Genomic DNA, 23,529 nt, shown 5'->3' with positions numbered 1-23,529 from the left:
AAATACGGGACGTGTGGGTATTTTACCTGATTGTTATACTCGTACTTTACTGTTGACATCGTCTAGAGCAGGGGTTCTCAAACTGTGCACCGCGGTGCGCCTCCAACCTTTGCCTAGGGCGCCAGGGACCTGTCACCCTGATAAAAAAATTTTCGAAAACATTCTTTGTTAAACCAGCTCTGGGGAGCCGGTGGAGCCCCGATCACCTAGATAACCAGAACCTAGATAATTGAATAGGAAACAGGGGCGCCTCTGGTGGAAAAAGTTTGAGAACCCCTGGTTCTAAGAGAAAAAAAAAATCAAGAGAGGGAAGATACACTGGTGAAATAAATTAAGAGAATTTGCATATTTTATCGAATTTCATGAAAAGAACTGAACTGAATGTAAAACCACTGCTTCTAGACAAAAATGCAAATCTTGTACGTCAAATACGTAAGCGTACACGTGTGTGTAGGCGGAGCGAGTAGAGAAACAGGCTTTATAAGCGCGCGGAAGTTAAGACGCATTTCGTTCGCTAGCACCCTCCAATGTCCGCGAAATCGACCATTATGGCGGAGGAGGTTCAATGGTCTGGGCAGGCATCATGTTGGATGGCCGCACACCTCTCCATGTCTTTGAAAGAGGCACTGTGACTGGTGTGAGGTATAGGGATGAGGTCTTGGAGCCCTATGTTCGCCTTTTCAGGGATGCAGTTGGGCCTGAGTTCATTTTAATGGACGATAACGCGAGGCCACATAGAGCTCTTCTGCTCTACGATTTTCTAGAGAGTGAGAATATTCGCCGGATGGATTGGCCAGCCAGATCTCCAGACCTTAACCCCTATAGAGCATGTCTGGGACGCTCTGGGGAGGGCAATTGCAACTCGCAACCCCCCCCCCCCCTCCGGGAACCATCCAGGGAATGAAAACAGCGTTGCTGAACGAGTGGGACCAATTGCCACAGGAAATGATAAACTGCCTTATTTCAAGTATGAAATCACGCTGCGAGACCTATCTGTAAGAGGGGATCATAACCCCTATTAACACATTTTTGTTATTTATTCTGCAACCGCTGTTTCATACCTTCCGACTCCAACGAGTGTTACGCACGATCATACGTGTGTATTACAATTATTGAACGGTTATTTGTTTTGTATTGTATCAATGTATGTACATATCAAATTTCATTAAAATCGGTACAGTAGTTCTAGAGATAATCGACCAAGTCTGCAAATTCTCTTAATTTCTTACACCAGTGTATAACAAAAAGCTTCCGCAGACGGGTGGTAAAAAAACCGCAAAGCCTGGACCGACCGTTATTATTACGGGAAGTTTGGAGAAACCCGCTAGTTCGTGAGAAATCGAAACACTTTTCCGTATCGTCTGATATTTTGAACGCGGAAGCGTCATTCGTCTTTCGGAAGTCGGCGGAAGAAGACGCCATTTTGTGAAAGGTAAGATTAGAGCGAAATAGGATTAGAGCGAAGTAATAATATATTTTTGCTCATCTCCACTTTCTCTGCCCGCGACACATCATCGCCCCCCTTTCCATTGATTCGCTTGAAAACACACGTGCTGCCGCCGCCCCCCATTTAGCATGCCTTTACATACCATAAATCATGGCACCCCCATATCCTGGGGGCAGGGGACCCCCTAGGCTGGGATCTTTTGCGGGCCCGTCTATAATGAATTTATAGCAAGAAAAGGCAAAAAAAATGATTTTGTCTTTGAGCAGCTCCACCCTTGTGGGGTCCCACGACGTACATACCCATATGTGAAAATTTTAATCCTTACACATGTACATAAGGGACGTTTGGTTACCCCCCACCCCACAGAAGCGGATTTGTCATTTTTCCGCCTTTCTCCCATTCTAATCCTCTTGATCACTCATTTTTCAAACTTGCCGCCCTTGGCTATAGCCCACTTAGCCTCCACCCCCCTGTAGATAAGCCTCTGTCTCTAATTACTCTTGTGGTCACTGACATGCTTGTGCACAACTCACATTTTTGGTCACCCACATGCTCACAAACTCCAGGTCACACGCTTGGTCGTTCACGTGCTTTCTTCGTCACTACCATGGCACACTATACAGGTCACTTTTTTGGCCATTAGCATGCTTACACGCTGTCTTCACAGTCACTCACGTACCCGATCTCTTGGTCGCTCACCGACTTGATTCCTCTTTAGGTCACGTTTGCTTACTACCATGCTTGCACACTCTTTTGGTCGCTGATTGACCTGTTCCCCCCGCTCTCTAGGCCATTCTCGTGATCGCTCAGTGACCTGGTCCCGTGCTCTTTATGTCACTCGTTCCGTCATTCACATTCTTCCACACGCTGTATGCCATAGAATCTGTCACTCTTTTGGTCGGTTACTCACGTGATTGGACATCGTTTTGAACCGCCGAGTTTTGAACTACGGTGGTGGGTGGGGGGGGGGATGTGACTACTTCCAGAATCCAGCAGAGTTGTCCAAAAAAGAACCAGGGTCATCTTAACCTACAGGCCCATGTGACCATGGGGAGGACGGGACTACGCAATGCGATTTGGTACTTGAATTTTTAAATATAAAGTACTCCAACTGAGTATGTGGGGGGTGGGGGCATAATGTCGAAACGGCCATGCACAAAACCTCCTACTAGAAGGAATCTTACTGAAATAGCCCAGGGTAGGTGCAGGCCCAGGATGATGTGTTGAGAAGGGGTGATTTATTTTGTTTGTTCGTTGTGGATCGTCCCGTATTTTTACATACACAGACCCATTTTTCCCATATAATGCGCCTCTTAAGAGGGATGATAATAATTACTTCGCTGTGATACGGTTGAGAACAACACCCTGGGCCTACGTGATGAGATCTGGTACTGAGTATAGAGCTAATACACTATGGTTTTCAAGAAGAAATGCACAAACATGTAAGTTGATACTTCCAGCTACAGAACATCATTTTACCCGGGGGGGGGAGGCAGGGGCGTCGGAAGTGTTTCGAACCTATGGGTGCCCGTCTTGAGATTCATGTAGGAAATTTCGATTTTGAATCAATTCTGTGGGTGCTCGAACCCGCTCTACAAACTTCCGTGGGTGCTCGAGCACCCACAGCACCCCCGGCTCCGACGCCACTGGGGGGGAGGGACATGATGTTGAGACGGCCCTGCATAGAACCGCCACAAAGAGGGAACTCCAACCCAGGGATTCGGGGACAGACGGTACTCTGCTCATTATACATTCATTTTACAATTCAATTAGTACAAAGGATCTCGCTCCGGAATGAGGGTAAGAGGGGAGGGGCTTGTATAAGATCGGGGGAGGGGGGGACACGAGAAAAAAAATATTGCCCGAAAGGAGCCAGGGCTGTCTTAAGAGCATCATGGGCCCCCACCTGGTTAATTCTTGAATATATCAACCAGATCTAATTTTTGTGGGGCCCCTCTTCTCTTGAGGCCCCCTGGTGGGCCCATGCGTTAAGACGGCACTGAAAGAAGCCATGGGCTGAAAAGGTTGAGAAACCACACTGCTCTAGGTCACTTGTTTCGTCCCTCGCTAATCTGGTCTGTGGCTCTCTAGGTTATTCAGTTGGTCATTCACATGCTTGCACACACACACCCGAGGTCACTCCCATGCTTTAGGTCAGGCGTATACTCCGTAAGTAAACGTCTTAACGCACGGGAGCCCCTCAAGAACATAGAGGGGTCCCGTGATGCTGTGATTTAGTATTATAAAGTTTATTTTATTTTAAGTCTATTTCAGTAATTATCTGGAGTGACTATAGGAACTATTAGGTAGTAGTAGGGGAAAAATGGGGTTTTCAGGACAATAGGCACTCCCCTTTGCTGCCCACCTGCTGCCCTTTGCTGCCACGCGATAAGGGAGGCTGCTGCCCCGCGATAAGAGAATGAGGGACACTAGATGGCGCTTTACAGTTTTCTTTCCCAAATTAATTTTTTTTATTGGGGGTCATTATTAAATTAAAATTTTTTATGTCTAAGAGGGATCTTTCCCAAATTAAACTTTTTATATCAGTAGAGGGGTTGTTCTTGAATTAAATTTTTTTTATGTCACACAACACTCCATCTTTCTTAAATTAAACTTTTTATGTCAGTTTTTTCAATCTCAACAATGACGTCACCCTGTGTATACCGAAGCTAACGAGAAAGAGAGGGCTATGGCACTCGAAAGTCACGTGATCAACCGGGTTCTACTTTTTTCCCAATCATCCTAGAAAATTAAAGCTAATGACGAAAATTAAAGTTTCCAACATCATTAAAATATCGCATGATGTCACATTAGGGATCGTTCTTAAATTATCGTTTTCTCTAACTTACTTTTTTTTTTTCAAACAGGTTTGATGAGGGCTTAAATTATTTTTTTAAAATAAAAAAAAAAATTATCGAGTTTAGCAAATACGATACCAAGGAACCTTTCCCAAATTAAATTTATTTTATGTCACATCAGGGATCTTTCTTATATTGCATCCTAAAATATTGTTTTTTTTTTTTCAAAGAAGTTTGATGAGGGTTTGAATTACTTTAAAATAAAAAATTATCGTTTTTTTTTTTACGATGCAAGTCGTTCTTACTTTTTATGTCAGTTTTCCCAAGTCTGGCTAAGAAAAGTCCCTAGAAGTTTCCAACGCTTTTTTTACCGTTCTTAATTTTTTTAATGTAAAAAGTTTTCTTCCCACACAAATTAAATCCCCAAGATGAGCTTAGCTGTAAAAAAAATAATAAAACAAGGGAGCAATAAAATACAGAGCCATTTTATGCGAATCAAGTTTTCATTTATTTACATGATTAAAGATATATACATTGAATAGTTGAGTAATAAAAAAAATTTACAAGAAAGATAATATTTACAAGAAAAAATATTTACAAAACACTACGTCGTGGGGATCGCGTAGTGTCCATATGCATATGTATTTATACCATCACCGAGAATATATCGTTTGTCATCACGGGGGCATAGCGTCGTCTTCCTCATGACCACCGTCTGCAGCTGGTGATGTTTTGATGCAATTTTAATCATGTTATTTTTTATGGTGGCCTTGCTACTTAGACAAGCCAAGTAGTCCTCGTGCTTTAGATGTTTTTTAACCACTGCGCGAACTACCCCCTTTGCGGTCTTTTTCTCCGCGACTGCTGTGGTCATCGAGTACATTTTAGCGCGGAGACCAACGAATTCCACAACGGGTTCGCCGCCGTTCTCATCCTTCATCAAACCCACCACTTTCTTGTTCTTCAGGCTGAACAGAGGATGGTCACTGGGATAATTCGAAGTGTCGAATAGATGAAGCTCCTCCCGCATATCCCTATATACATCACCGGTTTTAATCTCGTATAAGAACGAGTCCGTATCTGTGAATAAAACTTCAACATTGGATCCATACTTTCTTTTCATAAAATTATAATGAAAATCTGCCATGATGTATTTGGATAGGTCTAGAATAGTCACACCGGTATAGATTGGTCTATCCAAATGAATTTTGATTTTGTTCATCCTTACCACAGCTAGATCACCGGTGATTATACGAAAATCTTCGAACGCTGGGGATGATGTGAGCTTCCTCAAGCTCTTCTGGTTGTTGGCCAAACGGATGTCAACGTGCTTTCGCAGGTTTTCTAGGGACTTCCCATACACAGCGTTGTTGAGAAGTTTGTAAAAGTCCTTCTCAAACTCACACCGAGCTTGCTTTCGCTTCTCGGTGTTGAACGCTATGTATGGTCGAATCCACGGCTCCTGAGTAAACTCGATAGCACGTTGAACACCCGTCAGCTTCATCCCCAGCGAGGTGTATAATTTTAAACAACGGTAGTGGATGACGTATGAAGTTTTATTCATCAGATTCGGAGCGAGCTTTTTAGATGGTTTGCCACCGAGTCTCTGCACATACGGTGACAACATTTCTGGGGTTATCTCTATATTCTCAGCTGCTAGGGGGTAACAATTGTGACTATCGTGCAGATTCACCGGGTATTCCATGCTGACCTCGAGTATGTAACCCTTGGCGGCGTTGTCGTCCACAGCTAAAAAGTCGATCTCGCTGATCTCACTCGGTGACAACCATCTAAAATCGCTCACCGGGAGAGACTCCATCATACATTTACCATATAAATTATTTACATCGAAATACATAATATAAGAAGTTGGTTCACTGGGATTATAACCGGATACAAGAGGATTATTTGCCCGCGCATATCGTTTGGAGATAACTGACACACCACCCCTCACAGCTTTCTCCAAAAAGAGGTGCATGTCCGGGTCAGTGATCAGCTCAAGCTTGGCACCGGTCATCCTCAGGCATGCATTGAAAGCCAATCCAGGGGATGTATACGTGTGCACAGGGTCTATCTTGAAGTTGCCTTCACACAGCCTCCTGAAACGCTCGAACACATCCCCGAGGAGAAGCACATCTGTCTTTACATACAGATCGTGGTAATCACCGAGATTAGCAAGCTCGAACTCTCTCCAAACGTCATGTGCGTACTCATAATCCTCATCGGAAATATGTTGATCCCCAAGAGAGGTGTAAAAGGCCTCTTTTGGGGGCAGCACTGGGTCATTAAATTTACTGAACGAGTTCAAATACTCATATGGATATATACCTTTTCTTCGAAGGTAATGACTTTTACCCCCGAAGCATTTGGACAAGTTTAGAAAATCACCGGGCTCCATAGTCTTCACAAGGGATTCTAATGACGCATTGAGGAACTGGTTTGAGTCCAAGAATCGCAAGCGACCGAGAGAAAAGGAGATAAACTTCTCCATGTTCCTCCCGATCACTTCGATCCTTCGGTTTGGATATTCGCTCAAACCTTTCACCAGAAAGTGAGCATCATAGTTTTGCAGATTGTGAAAAATCACCGGTATGAATCTCCTAAGCCGCAGTTGGAGATTGCACTTCTGGTGGAGTGCGGCCCTGTACGCCCCAGTAATGTGACAGTGGTCACGAACCCTATCATCGCCCAGGGGTTGCTCACAAACCATGCAAGTGTAGGCTTCGCTGAAACTTTTTTGATCATGAGCAGTCATCCGCATAGGCACCGGGTTATCTAACTGGCTCATGACAAACCGCTCTTCATTGATGATGCACCGGAAAAATTCACTGATGCAATCCTCACCCCTATAAACTTTGGGCTCTTTCACATACAACCCATCGGGTCCCACAAGTGTATATGCAAAACCGCAGGGGCGGTGATGATGTTTCTGCGTGGTGTTGGAAAACGAGGGGTTCGGATCGCATCCTTCTACAAGTTCCAGGATTGCCTCGAAATCTGCATATATGATGTAGGGGACATGAAGTTGGAAATGGTGATTTTTGTAAAACATGATGTTATCCCCCTCACTAGGATAAGTGACGCGCTGCGGACCATGCTCGCGACAATGCGATATGTGTGCATTGTGTTTTTCACGGGTGGAGAATTTTTGAAGGCAGTAATTACAGAAATAAGAAGCACCTTTATGCTTCGTGGTGTATGATAGCAAACGAGACATATTTTTGATTAAACAATAATGGGCCGTTGTCTCGTTGCTGATGAGTAGCAGATTAATGATGGTCTGCGATGACGCCTCGCTTATCCTAAGAGGGAAAACTTCCATCCCCTCGCACCCAAAAACATTTATACGCAGAGAGTTCGACACTTCGAATTTACCAATCTGGTTTAGGGTCACCGGGTATTTGAGAGCTGTGGTATCAAGCTCGTTCTCAAACTGCGCGTATTGGTTCACCCTTTCGGGATGTACTTGCACTGGGTGTAGGGCAGCCAACACCGACCAGAGGAAGCATTTCTCGTCGTGGTTCTTGATGTTGATGATGGCTCCCCTGTTGGCTACCCCATTTGGCAATGTGATGTAACTAGCTGCACCCAGTGGTTGATACCTACTTGTGTTCAGCTCAAGCAAGAGCACCCGCTCGAGCACCCACCCACTCCCACAGCCCTCGAAATCCTCTGTCGCCTGCTTTACCTTATCGAAGGCTTCCTGCAGCTGTTCATCGATTTGCTCGATATCTAAAGTGGTGAGCATCTTGCTGCGGAGATACCCGCTGCAGAACTCGTCTTCCCCGTCACTACCCCTCCTCGAAAACACAGCAGTCGCAACTAAATTCCACTTTAATGATCTATGAGTGATCATATCTTCCCCCAAGCGCTGTGTCAATTCCCCTCTCACGCTGTCGAGGAAGGTAGTCATGTCCATCTCTGTGTCTGGTGTGGGGGTCAGTTCGTGAGTGGATAACATGCCTAAAGCACGCCTGACTTGCCTTCCTGCCCCTTGCTGCGGTGGTGCTCGGTGATGGTTCGATGCCCCAGGCTGGGCCGCTTCCCCGCCTTGCTGGGATGCTCCTCCAAGATGAGGTGATGCTCCCTGCTGCGGTGCCCCTCCTAGCTGCGGTGGTGCTGCCCCTCCAAGCTGGGGTGCTCTTTGGGGGGCGTGGCCCATGTTGCGTTGGTGGCGCATGAGGTGACTATTGCGGTGAAAAGCAGCCCCGCAATCCGAGCACTTGTGCTGGCGCTCGCCATGCGTCAACCTATGTTGATTGAGATTTCGACGCAGGGAAAACTCCTTACCGCAAGTCTCGCATAGGTGTCGCTCCTGAAAAACAAATAAAAAGGGAATGTAGCACACGTAAGTCTAACACAAGCAATGGATGAGAGATACAGAAACCCACGTCTTCCCGCTAGTTTCGGTGGCGTATCCGCCCTCAAGCGCGTGCTCAAGTCATCAAAGAAAAAAGAAATCAGAGATTGGTTGGCTGGCGAGAGAGCGTACACGTTACACAGGTCCATTAAAAAAGTGTTTCCCCGCAACAAAACAATAGTGGCCGGTCTGAACAGTCAATTTCAAATCGATTTGGTGGACATGCGTAATCTAGCAATTCACAACGACGGTTACAACTATCTTTTAACATGCATCGACGTCTTCTCCAAATATGGTTTCGTCATACCCCTCAAAAGAAAGACCGGTGACAACGTTGTCAAAGCTTTAGAAAGCATCTTTCAACAACGTCAACCAGTGGCGCTACAGAGCGATAAGGGGCGAGAGTTTATAGCCGCGCCAGTACAGCGTTATCTAAAGCGCCAGGGCATCAAGTTTTTCACCACGGAGAACGAACAAATCAAAGCCAGCGTGGTGGAGAGGTGGAACAGGTCGCTCAGAAACTGGATGTACAAGTACTTCACTGCCAAGAATACTTATCGCTACATCGACATGATCGAAGATCTCGTGTGGAGTTACAATCACAGGTATCACAGATCTATAAAAATGAGACCGGTCGACGTGAACCCCGGAAACGAGTCTGAGGTGTGGAACAATCTCTATGGGAATACATCCAAGAAACAAGAATGTAAGTTTAAAGTGGGTGATCACGTGCGCATTAGCAGATCGAAGCACACTTTCGAGAGGGGTTACGAGTCCAATTTCACCGAGGAGATATTCGTGGTGAGCGAGTGCGTTAGAAGGGAAATTCCCGTTTACCGACTCAAAGATCTGATGGGGGAAGAAATCAAGGGCACCTTCTACGCCGAAGAGATGGTCGGTGTTAAGATGGGAGAGAAATTCCCGATAGAAAAAGTTTTGAAGAAGAGGAGAAGAAAAGGAATAGTTCAGTACCTCGTGAAATTTCGCGGGTATCCGAAAAAATTCAACTCGTGGGTAGTGCTATAAAAACCCGGAAACAGCGCACGCATCTGTCATTTTCGAGATGGCTTCTTTCTATCTCACTTTACCCAGCGATGCCTCCATGGACTTTTTTCCAGACAACACGCTCTCGAATTTCGTGGTTAAACTCCCAAACACCCTGGAGTTCGAATCCGAGATGGAAGTCGCACTGTCAGAGATAATTTATCCCCATTCGTTCCACAACATCACTAAAGAGACAAACACTTTCGAATTCGATGTCGGTAACAAGGTAATGAAGACCGGTCGCATAGCCCCGGGTTTCTACGAGACGACCCCTGAACTGATCAAAGCCATATCCACTCAAAATTTTCAAGACAAGATCGGTGTGACGTACAACAAAGTCACGAAAAAAGTGAAGGTGAACCTCAAGAAAGACGCCAAGCTCAGACTCAGACACGGCATAGCTGAAAACTTGGGTTTCGAGCCCGGCCTGATAGAGGGCCCGACCATCGTCGACGGCTCTTTCACAGCGGATCCTAAATTGGACTTTCATCTCTTGTACGTGTACTGCAACCTGGTTGAACCTCAGGTCGTGGGTAACACCTACGCCCCGCTACTGAGAATCGTGAAAACTAGCGGTCAAGATGGGGATATAGTCAGCGTGTCTTTCGAACGCGCCCATTACATGCCGCTAGCCAGAAAGAGTTTCGACATCGTTCACATGTATTTAAGGACGCACATGGGCAAGTTTTTCACATTTCAACGTGGAAAGGTGATAGTGAAACTACACTTTAGACTGCGACATGCATTATAAGCCGTATCGGAGCTGTGCCCACAGCATCAACGATTACTATCTGACACAGGCTGGAAACGGACTCGGATATTATCAGGGTAGCGCTCTGCAAAGAGGTTATGGCCTCGGGTCCATATTCAGCTCTCTCTTCAGATCGGCCGTACCGCTGTTGAAGCGAGGTGCCAAGGCCGTGGGATCTCAACTGTTACGCTCGGGCGTAGATTTCGCCAACGACATCGTTCAAGGAAAAGACGCAAAGATAGCTGCTCGCGACCGTGCCAAGGAAGCCGGAAGGTCTCTCACGGATAGGGCGACCAGTAAAGTCAAATCCATGCTCGGAGGAAAGAATAAAAGGAAGAGACTCGTCAAGAAAACTGTCAGTAAGAAGAGAGCTAGAAAGCTGTCGACATCCGATATATTCAGCGATGGCTTTAATCCACGAAAATTCTCATGAATGTTTGAAAAGCGAAGCCGATCTGTTCACGGTGCCACCCACGGAAACCTCTATAGAATCAGCCGAGTGGGTCCAGTACCATCCCATATCTCAAGTGCGTGATTCGGGGGCCCCCCTCGAATTTCACGTGGCCGGTAGTGCCGAAGAATACATAGACCTTTCTGCCACTCAGCTGTATGTCAGAGTAAAGGTGACAAAACCAGAATCCGACGAAGCGGTCTCGACGGCGAATAATTTCCTACACTCCCTCTTCTCCCAGATTGACGTCTCGCTGAACGGGAGAACGCTCACGAACTCATCACACACTTATCCGTATCGAGCTTACCTGGAAACACTGCTTAACTACGGATCGGATGCAAAGAGAGGACCCCTGACAGCCGAGGGGTACTACAAGGACACTGCAGGTCACATGTCTGACCTCACCAAGAACGAAGGGGCCAAGAAGAGAGCAAAACTCGCGGAAAATTCTTTTGAAATGATGGGCGTGCCTCACGTCGACATATTCTATCAACCGAAGCTGATGCTCTCTCTCGTGGACTTGAAGATGAGATTGGTTCGATCGAAACCCGAGTTCTTTCTGATCACTGCTGCTCAGGGTTGCGACGTGGTTATCGAGCAAGCGAGTATTTTTGTGCGTAAAGTAAGAATGAATCCTGCTGTGGCTGTAGCGCATGCCATGGCGCTCGAGAAAACAACAGCCAAATATTGCATTAACCGCGTGATATGCAAGGTCTATTCGATATCCATGGGAAGCATGAGTTTCGTGCAAGATAACGTATTTCTGGGTGTCATGCCTAAGCGATTGGTTATGGGCATGGTGGACACGGAAGCATTCAACGGAACGTTCGGTTTAAACCCCTTCGACTTCAAGCACAACAACGTCAACTTTGTTTCTGTTTCTATCGATGGAAGACCCGTCCCCCACACGTCGCTACAACCAGACTTTAGGAACAGACACGTCATCAGAGCCTACAACACACTCTTCGTGGGCACCGGAAGGCCCGGAGAAGATAAAGGATGTGACGTGAGCAGAGAAGAATACGAAGCCGGCGGTTACAGCCTCTTCGCTTTCAACCTGATACCCGACATGAGCGACTGCGGACACGTGCACCTACAAAAGCAGGGTAATCTGCGAGTGGAACTCAAGTTCTCCTCAGCCTTGACCAAGACCGTGTCGGTTATCATATTTGCCGAATTCGAATCGCTGGTGGAAATAACAAAGTCCAGAAGCGTCTTGTGTGACTTTGCGGGATGAACACTAAACAGATAGAGCGCGCCCTCTCGACACACCCCCACACACGAAAGGCTTTCCTAGGTGTTTTTGCGAGTGATAATTTACCCGAAAATGTGATCGCGTATCCCGCTGCACTGGTTGTGAACACGGACAGAGAGAACGAACCCGGAACGCACTGGTTGGCTATTTACATCGAAAACGAAGCGAGAGCTGATTTCTTCGACTCTTACGGGAACCCGCCCACCTATTTCAAGAAGGGACACATAAACAGATTTCTACGACGCTACTCGCGCGTCGACTATAATGACGTCATGTTACAATCAGATAAGACAACCGTGTGCGGTCACTATGTGATTTTTTTTATCTATTCTCGATGTATCGGCGAAAGTATGAATAATATTGTATCGCGTTTTAATATGCAAAACGATATGCGCGTAGCAAGCTTTGTAAAGAAAAATTTTTCTGTTAAATAAAAAATGCATTGTAATTTTTTGTCATTTACTATGGAACCTTTCAAGCTGACACATCCGAGCACCGTGCTCATTGCCGGACCTACCGGTTCGGGAAAAACATATTTTCTCAGAGAACTATTAAAACACAGAAACGAAATGTTTCGAGAACCTCACCCGAAGCGCGTTATATGGTTTTACGGCGAATATCAGACCCTGTTCGAAGACATGGAAGACTACGTGGAATTTCGAGAGGGGAGCAATTTCGAAAGCGTGGAAGAAGACAGCTTGGTGATTTTAGATGATCTCATGAACGAGCTATCCGGCGAGAAAAAATTAGCAAACCTTTTCACAAAATACAGCCACCACAGAAAATTGACTGTGATTTTCATTGTGCAGAACGTGTTTCATCAGGGGCGGGAAATGAGAAACGTTTCTCTGAACGCACAGTATATGTTTCTATTCAAAAATAGAAGAGATGTCAGTCAAGTGACCCACCTGGGACGTCAGCTGTTTCCCAGCAAAATCAAATTTTTCAACGAGGTGTTCGAGGATAGCACGAAAAAACCGTATTCGTATTTAATGGTAGATTTACGACCCGAGACGGAGGAAGAAATGCGCCTGCGCACTAACGTGTTACCTGGGCAGACGCAATATATCTATAAACCCAGGAAATGAAACTTTCCATTTTTGAAAATGACGGCAGTGATAGAGGTCGAGGGTTTCCAGCTGTCGGATAGAACATTCATAATCAAGGAGTTGGCGTGGTGCTTCATGCATTCGAGAGAGAATTTTCACTCTGTATACAAACCGCCCAAAAAATTTTCGGAATTATCTCCTAGAGATAGACACCAATGTCTCTACGTCACCAACAACATACACGAAATATCGTGGTCGGCGGGTGATGTACCCTTTGAAATGCTGGAGCAACATTTGCAGCGATTATCAAAAGTCGTATTGTATGCGAAAGGCCACGACAAGTGCCGGATGCTACTGCAACAGTACGGGTTAAAGGTTTATAATCTCGATGCCATTCTCTGCCCCAATATTGTGGACTTGCCAGAAGTGAGCGCGAACTGTTGTCGCCACGAAAGCATGATAAAGCACTGCGCGCTGAAGAAGGCTATAGCATATAGCATATGGTTGGAATAAAAATACCGTTATTTAAAAGTATGGCATTGGAGAAGCAACAAGTGCTTCGTCTACTCTCTGCCTGTCCGAGGAATAAACGCAACGATTTGTTGAAGAAATTACCGAAATCAGCATTAAAGACAGTCTGCGAGTGCTCACTCAATATTTTGAAGGGTGTCATACCGTTATCCTCAAAACAGAAAAACAAACTGAAAAGACACAGAAATACACTTCGCAAACTCGCCTGCAAAAAGACGCCGCTATACGAGAAAAAGCGCGTGCTGATTCAGAAAGGAGGTTTTTTGTTCCAGTTAATCCCAGCCGCCATACAAACCCTCGCCACTTTGTTCACGAGATAATGGAGCACGCACAGAAATTCGCTCTGGTTCCAGAACAATTGTTATCGCGTCATGCGACCACAAAAGAGCAGCTTTCTGAGTTGGACAACGAGATGTTGAAAATACTGCGAAGCAAGGAGCCCGAAGCTATAAAAATTAAACTCTATCAGAATATGCTGAACAAGAGAATCAACGTCGCCGAGAATAATCCACCGCGGTTACCAGAACCGAAAATTCAAGAAGTAAAAAAAGAGAAGAAAAATAAAGTTGACGAATCACCAATAGCTCTGATTTCTGTCCCGAAATCGCAAAGAGGGCACTCAGAAAAAATTATCACGCATATAAATAAGCATCCGAACGTATTAAAAATTAATTCTAACGGCTCGATCGTTTATAAGAGCAGACTCATCAAAGGAAGCGACATTCGCGATTTGATATCAAGTGTGGTCGGTCGAAGAAAATCACCCGTGGTGGGTCAAGAGATTTTCTTGAAAGCACTAGAAGAAACCGGAGCTCCGAGAGATTATATAAAAAACCCATTTTTGAAACATATTTGGTTAGAGCTTTGAAATGCCAACAACAGTGGAAGCCGTGATCTACGATCAAAACAATAGAAAGCAGGGAATCGCATGGAAAACGGATGTACCGTCATTCGATTTACCGAGCTGCTGGTCCTACGAATTGGAGAGTCATGGAAAACTGATAAGACACAAGAGAATGTTCGCCATATTCACGATACTGATTGTTATATTATTTACTCTTATAGCAACAACATATAAAAATCAAATGGACTTTGAAAGATGTAATTCCTCTCTTCCGCTGGGAGGAAATATTTTTCTCACGTATTGCAATAAAACCTACGATATACGCTATTTTAGCGGAAATGCACCCACTACGAAAGCCGTTAATCTCACCAGTTCGCAAATGTATAAATTGATTCACGAGTCTGCGGATGTACTCATATACAACTGAATAAAATATATTTTTTTCTATGTATTTGAATTCTTGTGTCGAAATAAATTTACCTCGCGACATGAAATGAAATTTAAAAGCAATAAAAAAAAAATTAAAAGAAAACACTGACCTTTTTCTTCTTCTTCTCTGTTGGAGCATAACCACTCGGTCCAGCTTCTTCCATTATACGCTTATTCATGCTCATACATTGTTTGACGAAATTCTCCTCGTCTTCTACCAAAAATTTAAATTCACTTCCACTAATTAAATTATCGTTGAGACATTCATCAATGAAATTTTGTTCATCAGCAAACAACCTAACTAGATCTTCTTCATTAATCCCGAAATTCACGAAAGAACTCATACTTCCAATGCGAACGAAGAAAGAAAGCTGAAATGAAGTTGACTCTATTGAGATCAAAAACGAAATGAGAGATCGTGTGAAGACGACACTTTTTATCGCGAAAGGTGATGACCAGAGCGTTATCGATGATTCATGTACAGCCGACGGTCATCGCGGTGACTCACATGCATCTGGGTACTCGTGACAATCTCACTCTACTGATTATTTTTGACTCAACTTGTGCACGCCAATACTGATTATTTTTGACTTACCAAATGTAGTACTGATTATTTTTTATACAGTCGAATGTTATACTGTTGATTATTTTTTGGTGCTATCAAATCACCAAATGGGGTACTGTTTATTTTTTGCGCTTGCCAATGCAATAGTACTGATTATATTTGACTCCAACATAGTATATCCACATACTCGCATATAAAAGCTGTAGGGTAGACAGATTTACTTCACTCACTCGCTTTGGATACGCTCTCTCTCCGCAAATCTCACTCGGTAAGAATTTTTTTTTTTTATAACTATGGCTTCTTGTGTACTTGATCTGGAAGGGGTAATGCTTAGAAATGGACTATATGTAGTTAAGGAAATGGCTTGCTTCAATTTAGGCACAGGGAGAGTGTATCATTCACTCTATCTGCCACCTTTTTCTAGCGATGAGCTTGCAGATGAAGATTTTAAGCAAATGGTTTGGGTTAGTAAAAATATCCATAATATTGGATGGGAAGAAGGTCTTTTCGACTATAAATTGATGAAAATTCATCTCGTAAGCGTAAATAATAAGTTTAGTCAAATTTATGTTAATTGCATGCAGAAAAAAAAATTTCTAGAGCAGCGATTTAATTTGAAAACGGTAGAAGTCTTGAACTTTCCTAAATCGCTAGCGACAAACAGCGTTTCTTGCAGCTTTCACCCTCTGCAAAAGGGTCATTGTGCTAGAGGGAAGGTCATGGCGTACGCTGAATGGTTAGATAGTTAAAATTAATTTCTAATTTTTTTTTTTTAATAATAGTTACAATTTTTTTTTAAATTATTTGTTTATGCGTAACAGAAAAAAAATATATATTTCATTGGTTTGGGGAATAATTTTCATCTATTTTTTCTTATCGTGAGATTTGCGGATTGAATGTGTTGTCACTCTTCTCGTTTAGAAAAAAAAAAAATGACAAGTCTTTGCTTTGAATACGCACAAAACGTTCTGGAACAACCCAATGCTGTGCTACGACAACTTGAAAGGGAAATCGTATACCGTCCGGCCGAGGAATGCATCTTCAAGTTCGGTGATAGGACTTATCCAATGCCCCGCCAACACGCAGCCTACGGCGACCCCGATTTATTCTACAAATTTTCTGGAATGAAGCTCCAAGCCCAACCGTGGACGCCTCTCCTATTGGATTTGAAAGCTGTGGTCGAGAGCATCACAGGTTACGACTACAACTTCGTTGTCATCAACCGATACTCTGATGGACAGAAGAGCATCTCCCCTCACTCTGATGATGAGGCGCAGCTCGTGAAAGATCATCCCATCGCTTGCCTCTCCCTGGGCGCTGAAAGAAACATCATCTTCTCTCGTCGGGAGCACAAGTCCGTGGACCGAATCCTCGAGCACAACAGCCTCTTGACAATGCTACCTCCAACTAACCAGCTGTGGCGTCATGCGATTCCAAAGGACTCGAAAGTCAAAGACGTTCGCGTTAGTCTCACGTTCCGGAAAATAGTCCAGACAAAGAGGAAAGCCGTGGCAGAATCACCACCAGCTAAGAGATCTCGCAGCAGTGGCTTCGATAAAAGCCAACTACCAACCAACATATTCCACATCGAAGAGAACTTTTATGTTAGTGTAGCGATCTTCAACGGGGAAGTGAAAGTTCACATACGCGAATACTACGAAGAAGAGGGACTCGTGAAGCCAGGCAAGAACGGTGTGACCCTTTCTCCATACGTGTGGCAATGCTTGCTAACTGAATTCTCCCGTCGCAGTATGTCTCAACGCGTCGGAAGAACATTCTTAGTGTCCGAGAATTTGATAGCGGATTACAGCGGTGATGCTGTGATCATTCAATCTATTCATCGCAACGGTGAAAAGTTTCAGTGTTTTGGAAACATCGTCAAGATGTCGTTTTGCGTAGCAGATAAACTTTTCTGGTGTGATGAAAAACAACAGCTTCATAGTATATCACCAAGTTCATCCAGAAAGCACTCTGCTTGGACTATCTCAAATTGTGTGTGCGCGAAATCCAGACTAAAGGGACAAACTCTTTGGATATTACAGATGTTCTCGCTAAACTGGTGAGTGAAAAACTTTCAGTTACCATTGGAAATGTTATTGATTGTCACGGATGCTCTATGGGCTATGCCAATCAGCTGGGCCATGAATGTCTGCAGGTAGATGACATGTATTACAAATATTCAGATCACGCTATAACTTTAATTGACTTTCGCGAAGTCGCAAAAATTCTTGTGGAAAATTACAATGTCGTAGAAAAATGTTTTGATGCGATTGATTTTGATGTTTTGAAATCAAAGATAGAAGAAAATTATTTGAAATAAATGAAAACTTGATTCGCATAAAATGGCTCTGTATTTTATTGCTCCCTTGTTTTATTATTTTTTTTACAGCTAAGCTCATCTTGGGGATTTAATTTGTGTGGGAAGAAAACTTTTTACATTAAAAAAATTAAGAACGGTAAAAAAAGCGTTGGAAACTTCTAGGGACTTTTCTTAGCCAGACTTGGGAAAACTGACATAAAAAGTAAGAACGACTTGCATCGTAAAAAAAAAAACGATAATTTTTTATTTTAAAGTAATTCAAACCCTCATCAAACTTCTTTGAAAAAAAAAAAACAATATTTTAGGATGCAATATAAGAAAGATCCCTGATGTGACATAAAATAAATTTAATTTGGGAAAGGTTCCTTGGTATCGTATTTGCTAAACTCGATAATTTTTTTTTTTATTTTAAAAAAATAATTTAAGCCCTCATCAAACCTGTTTGAAAAAAAAAAAGTAAGTTAGAGAAAACGATAATTTAAGAACGATCCCTAATGTGACATCATGCGATATTTTAATGATGTTGGAAACTTTAATTTTCGTCATTAGCTTTAATTTTCTAGGATGATTGGGAAAAAAGTAGAACCCGGTTGATCACGTGACTTTCGAGTGCCATAGCCCTCTCTTTCTCGTTAGCTTCGGTATACACAGGGTGACGTCATTGTTGAGATTGAAAAAACTGACATAAAAAGTTTAATTTAAGAAAGATGGAGTGTTGTGTGACATAAAAAAAATTTAATTCAAGAACAACCCCTCTACTGATATAAAAAGTTTAATTTGGGAAAGATCCCTCTTAGACATAAAAAATTTTAATTTAATAATGACCCCCAATAAAAAAAATTAATTTGGGAAAGAAAACTGTAAAGCGCCATCTAGTGTCCCTCATTCTCTTATCGCGGGGCAGCAGCCTCCCTTATCGCGTGGCAGCAAAGGGCAGCAGGTGGGCAGCAAAGGGGAGTGCCTATTGTCCTGAAAACCCCATTTTTCCCCTACTGGTAGTTAATGTGGGTTAGGTGGGGGGGGGGGGTGTCCAAGACGGCATTCGGGAACATCCGGCCAAGATGGCCAGGGCCGGATTTAGGCAGGTGAGGCCGCACCGGGCCGCTAAATTTTTTGGCCTCAAAAGGGTATAAAAATGTTTTGATTACATTTTGACTTCAACTTCTTAGCAAACCTTTAAGGTTGAGGGCCTGAGTAGATAGTCGGTTTTCTAGCCCTGAGAGCCCCAAATCTTCGAGTGCCTGGGGACGCACTTGCAATTTTTTCACTGGGAAGTGGACACTTTTGTCCATATTTATTGCCAAATGGCATTTTTTTATATATATGACTACGAAGGAGTTTTAAAGTCGTTCTCGGGCACCAGAATACCCATGGACACCCTGGGGTATTGGAAAACCCCTGTTCAGAGGGGCCGAAAAATACTTAAGCCCGTCCCTGAAGATGACTCAAAAAGAGCCATCTGCAGGGCTCTTTCTAATGAATGCCTGATGTGCTGCAAGTCTAGTCTCATAAGTTCGGGCCTTGGGCAAACGCGAGTTTTGCCCCCCCCAAAGGGGTGGATATACGGAGAGGGGGGGGCTGTCCCCTCCCCCTATCGTCAATGACGCAGACAACTGATCCAACGTATATGCATGTATATGAATTGGTATCATCATCGTCATGCCCGCAGCTTTCATGTCTATCTGCCCCCCATGCCTCCCCCTTAATATACAGGGTGTCCTGCAAGTGTTAATCTGGCCTTCAACCGTCCGTCATAGAGGTATGATTCAAATTTAAAAAAATTCTCAAAAGGCGTTAAAAAATTACCCTGAAGGGTGGAAATACAGTGTGTCACAAAATAAAGAAAATCTGCATTTTTATACGCCCCCCCCCCCCCCGCGTCCCCCAGCTTCTAATTGTGAAGTTGTTGCCCTGTCTTTCTCCAGAAGAGATTCTATGCAGTTTGTAACTGCAGTATTCGCTGAGATATTTGAATTCAAAAAACGGAGAAAAGTCATGATGATGATGATGATGATGATAATAATAAAAAAAGAACAGCAAAAAACTATCGGACATGCGACGCTCCTTTCCCAACTTTTCCCCGATTTTTGAATTCGAAAATTCTGTGAATATTGCACCGAGAAACGTGGAATTTTTTTCTGTTGGCCGCTGGGGAGAGAGAGACAGGGCAGCAACTTTCTAATTGGAAGTTAGAGGGGCAAGGGGAGCGTATAAAAATTTAGATTTCTATACTATGCTTCTATTCTAATACACCTTTGGGGCCTTTTGAGGAGCACAAGGAATCTTCTTTCCAGAGAAATTTTGAGTTACTAACCTTCACAAAAAGCATTTTAAATTTACAGATATTGGTGACATAAAAAAAAAAGGGGATATTCTTTCGATATTTTAAATCTTTCCTTAAAAATATTTTTAATTTTTTAATCGTCCTTTGGAGAGTATGGGGGCCCGGGGGGGCCCCCTATCTGCGTAAGCGTCTGGAGCCTGTGATACTGTTAAGGATGCCTTAGCCTTACTTTATGGAAATTTTGTGACATTCCATTCCAAAAACTCAGCATTAACGGGAACTCTCTCTGGTTTGCAATATTGTTAGTTTCGCTAGATTTGAGATTTCAATATTGTTGCTAATTGCGATATATGCGTCTCATCTTGCGTCAAAGATGAATTTCAAGCATAGGGCGGAGATAGACTTGGAAGTCTTCGGGGGGGGGGGGCACGATGATGATGTCAGTTCATATATACATAGATCAGTCGACTCCACCTTTCACGCCCGTATCTCCGCGCATGTGATGCATGTGATTTCAAGATACGTTCGTTTCCAATATGATCTTTGAGGATTTTCTACCGAATGGTTGATATACTGTGATAGAAATTGTACAATAATAAAAATATATATAATTTGATAACTTTTTTTTTTGTGGTGCCCCTTTTCTCCTGAGGCCTTAAGCACGTGCTTATTTTGCTTAATGGTTAACCCGGCCCTAATTAAAGCGCGTGAATGACCAAGAGAGTAAGGAAGCGTGTGAGTGACCAAAAGAGCGTCGTAGATAACTAGGCGTATTTACTGGAGTGGGGGGGGGGGGCAGCGGGTCAAGAAAATCAGACTAGAACTGGAGAAGGGCGGCACAATTTGTGTGGCCAGCTGGTGGCAAAACCATAAATCCAGCTCTGGCAATAATACCCATTCGGCGTAAATTACTGTGCAATGCAGCATTTTATCCTTCTTTTGGTTTCTTTGGCTCTAACTTGATGCTTTCAAAAGACTAATTTGAGCTCAATTCATAATCGTAAATCGTAATCAATTTTCGTAATCTTTTCTCTTCCCAAAGCTGTTTCGCAAGCACCACCGATCAGCAGAGTCATGAATAATCCCCTTGGAATGAAACGCCTCATGAGCTTCTCTGCTCTTCGCAAACACTGGGAGGTAAGAGTTTCAAGTTCGTCCGTCCGTCCCATTCGTTAACATTTTTAAGTTATCGACTGTGTAATTTTTTTTTATTCTGTGTGTATTTGAAGGAATTGGTTTCTTCTAGAGCAGTAATGCACGACAAAAGTTTGTGTAGAATTGAAACATAATTGATACGAGACGTAATTCTTGTTCATTCCCACTCTGATTCAGCTCATTCCGATAGCTGGTCTCATCGCCGCCTGGGCAGTTGGCATCACAGCCTTCATCCCGTTCATCCTCAAGAAGAAAACCGATGTCCAGTAAGTCTCGCAGTTGTTCTCTATTATACAGGACTGCCCCCCCCCCAAATTGTTTGCACAGCGAATATCTCTGTAACTTTGGCTTTTGGAAACATTTTTTTCAATTACAAAAAAAAGTTCCCAAAAAACGACGTGCAGTTACTTATAATCTCAAAATTAAAAATTCTGGAATCTTGTGAGCATGAACCAATGGTTTAAGATGTGCAATGACTATCGAGTTAGTACAAGATTCATTTTAAGACTGGTTATTTGTGGAGATGAAGATTAAAAGGAAGAAAATTCATCACTGCCCCCCCACGGGGACTCGAACCCCGGTCTCTCGCTTGCCGGACGAGTGCTCTACCATCTAAGCTATGGAAACGGTAAGAATACTTCAATACTCATTATTATATACGTCCAAGGTTGAAATATTCTATGTTGAAAGGCACCGTACATGGACGGCGTCAACAATCAACTAATAGCTCGTCAATGACATAGGCCAACCAGAGTTAATGACATACCCTTTTGGTTGGCCTATGTCATTGACGAGCTATTAGTTGATTGTTGACGCCGTCCATGTACGGTGCCTTTCAAGATATATATACGCTCCAAAGTCGAAATACTCTGTCTGCTTCCATAGCTTAGATGGTAGAGCACTCGTCCGGCAAGCGAGAGACCGGGGTTCAAGTCCCCGTGGAGGGCAGTGATGGATTTTCTTCCTTGTAATCTTCAACCCCACAAATAACCAGTCTTTCAATGAATCCTGTATTGACAAGTGGAGAGGACATTTCTATATGTATCGAGTTAGTGTCACACAGAAATAATGTAGCATTGTAAACAGCGCCCTCCTGCTTGAGAAAAAAAAATTATTTTATGGATTCTGTGTGTGCCATTTGTACTTTGTCAAAACCAGATATTTGCGAATAAAAGCGTTCGCAATATGTGTGGACCATATAGAAGAATTAGCTGACAAAATATGCTTTAAGCTCAATATCGATGAAATTCTAATTTCATTTTAAATCTGTTCGAACATGAATGGAAGAATTATCAGAATACCGAAATATAGATTGTTGGTGATTCTTCGACAGGTTAAGGAGGACCGCACCCCCACCGTTCCAGAGCATTGACATGGATGCTCCTCAGAAGGTAATTTTATACGTGCTATTTTGTTACTACTATTTTCCCTCTAGTCTGTAAGGGGGTACTAACATAAGTGCAGGCCGATTTTCTGATTTCGACAGTCTGCGCAAAAACCTGAAATTCAGATTTTTTTTTTTTCACCAATCGGTAGGTAGCACACAGACTGTCGGAATCTGAAAAAAACCTACTTGAGCTCAGTGTCGTCTTAATGCATGGCCCGGGGTCTTACAAAAAAAAGATCTGGTTGAAAATTTCGAGAATTCACCGGTTAGGGCCCCCCCCCCCTAGGAATGTTACTCAGTCATAGGGACCCACAATGCTCTTAAGACGGCTCTGCCGGCGCTATGTTTCTAACCTTAGTTTCGAAAACGTTTTCTTTTTCCTGTGTCGAGGTTTTTTATTGGCCAATATCCCACCCAGTCTGTGAAATACTCGATTCATGTTTCTTACCAGTTTTATGCTTACCCAATATCCAAACCATTCATTTTTTTTTTATTTCGCAGAAAATTCTCAGCTGCCTGTAAGAGTAAACTCTATCATTTTACCTCCCCATTATTCACTTCTGTTTTCCATGATTTCGACAGAAATTTCTATTTTTTTCTTCTTTTTTTTTTTACAGTTGGACGGCAAAGTTTTGAACACGTACCCGAAAGACATTGATGAACTTCGCAAGGAGCTGTGGGGGACCAATTAGAGACGAGTACATTATTGCAGAGCCAAAAAAAAGACCATCTAGTCGTAATTGTTTATGTTTGTAGATCTCATTCTCATGGATTTTGTAGAATTTCAATAAATATTTCTACTTTAATTAGTATAATGCGTGGAGGGGGAGGGGGGTATTTCGTTGTGCTGGAATACAAC

At 43.3% G+C, this 23,529-nt stretch overlaps 3 protein-coding genes across 3 annotated transcripts; 2 read left to right on the top strand and 1 right to left on the bottom strand.

The window, feature by feature from the left end:
• The first annotated feature begins 1,344 nt into the window (after positions 1-1,344).
• LOC149070821 (cytochrome c oxidase associated subunit FA4L3-like) lies at positions 1,345-23,423 on the top strand. Its single transcript, XM_089248786.1, has 5 exons — positions 1,345-1,432; positions 21,171-21,265; positions 21,461-21,549; positions 22,617-22,674; positions 23,288-23,423. The coding sequence occupies exons 2-5, from the start codon at positions 21,203-21,205 to the stop codon at positions 23,360-23,362; spliced, it is 285 nt and encodes a 94-aa protein (XP_089104912.1). The 5' UTR covers positions 1,345-1,432; positions 21,171-21,202; the 3' UTR covers positions 23,363-23,423.
• LOC149070823 (uncharacterized) lies at positions 4,850-8,407 on the bottom strand. Its single transcript, XM_089248813.1, has one exon. It carries the CDS (start codon positions 8,405-8,407, stop codon positions 4,850-4,852), a length of 3,558 nt encoding a protein of 1,185 aa, XP_089104939.1.
• LOC149070822 (uncharacterized protein F54H12.2-like) lies at positions 10,805-12,088 on the top strand. Its single transcript, XM_089248812.1, has one exon. The coding sequence runs from the start codon at positions 10,805-10,807 to the stop codon at positions 12,086-12,088; it is 1,284 nt and encodes a 427-aa protein (XP_089104938.1).
• Positions 23,424-23,529: the final 106 nt, after the last annotated feature.

Source organism: Pholcus phalangioides, unplaced genomic scaffold (assembly GCF_987345545.1).
Source record: "Pholcus phalangioides strain wild (caught in Gottingen) unplaced genomic scaffold, Ppha-v1.0 ptg000020l_1, whole genome shotgun sequence".
In the NCBI taxonomy this organism is placed as follows: domain Eukaryota; kingdom Metazoa; phylum Arthropoda; class Arachnida; order Araneae; family Pholcidae; genus Pholcus; species Pholcus phalangioides.
The sequence above is the reverse complement of the archived record's forward strand: the minus strand, read 5'-3'. Positions and strand labels throughout refer to the sequence as shown.

Excerpts from the sequence above, each read along its gene's own strand:
- LOC149070823 (XM_089248813.1), bottom strand. The coding sequence starts at position 8,407 with ATGGGCCACGCCCCCCAAAGAGCACCCCAGCTTGGAGGGGCAGCACCA.
- LOC149070822 (XM_089248812.1), top strand. The coding sequence starts at position 10,805 with ATGGCTTTAATCCACGAAAATTCTCATGAATGTTTGAAAAGCGAAGCC.
- LOC149070821 (XM_089248786.1), top strand. The coding sequence starts at position 21,203 with ATGAATAATCCCCTTGGAATGAAACGCCTCATGAGCTTCTCTGCTCTT. Across the intron at positions 21,266-21,460 it reads CTCTTCGCAAACACTGGGAG|CTCATTCCGATAGCTGGTCT; the intron begins GTAAGAGTTTCA and ends ACTCTGATTCAG. Across the intron at positions 21,550-22,616 it reads AAGAAGAAAACCGATGTCCA|GTTAAGGAGGACCGCACCCC; the intron begins GTAAGTCTCGCA and ends ATTCTTCGACAG.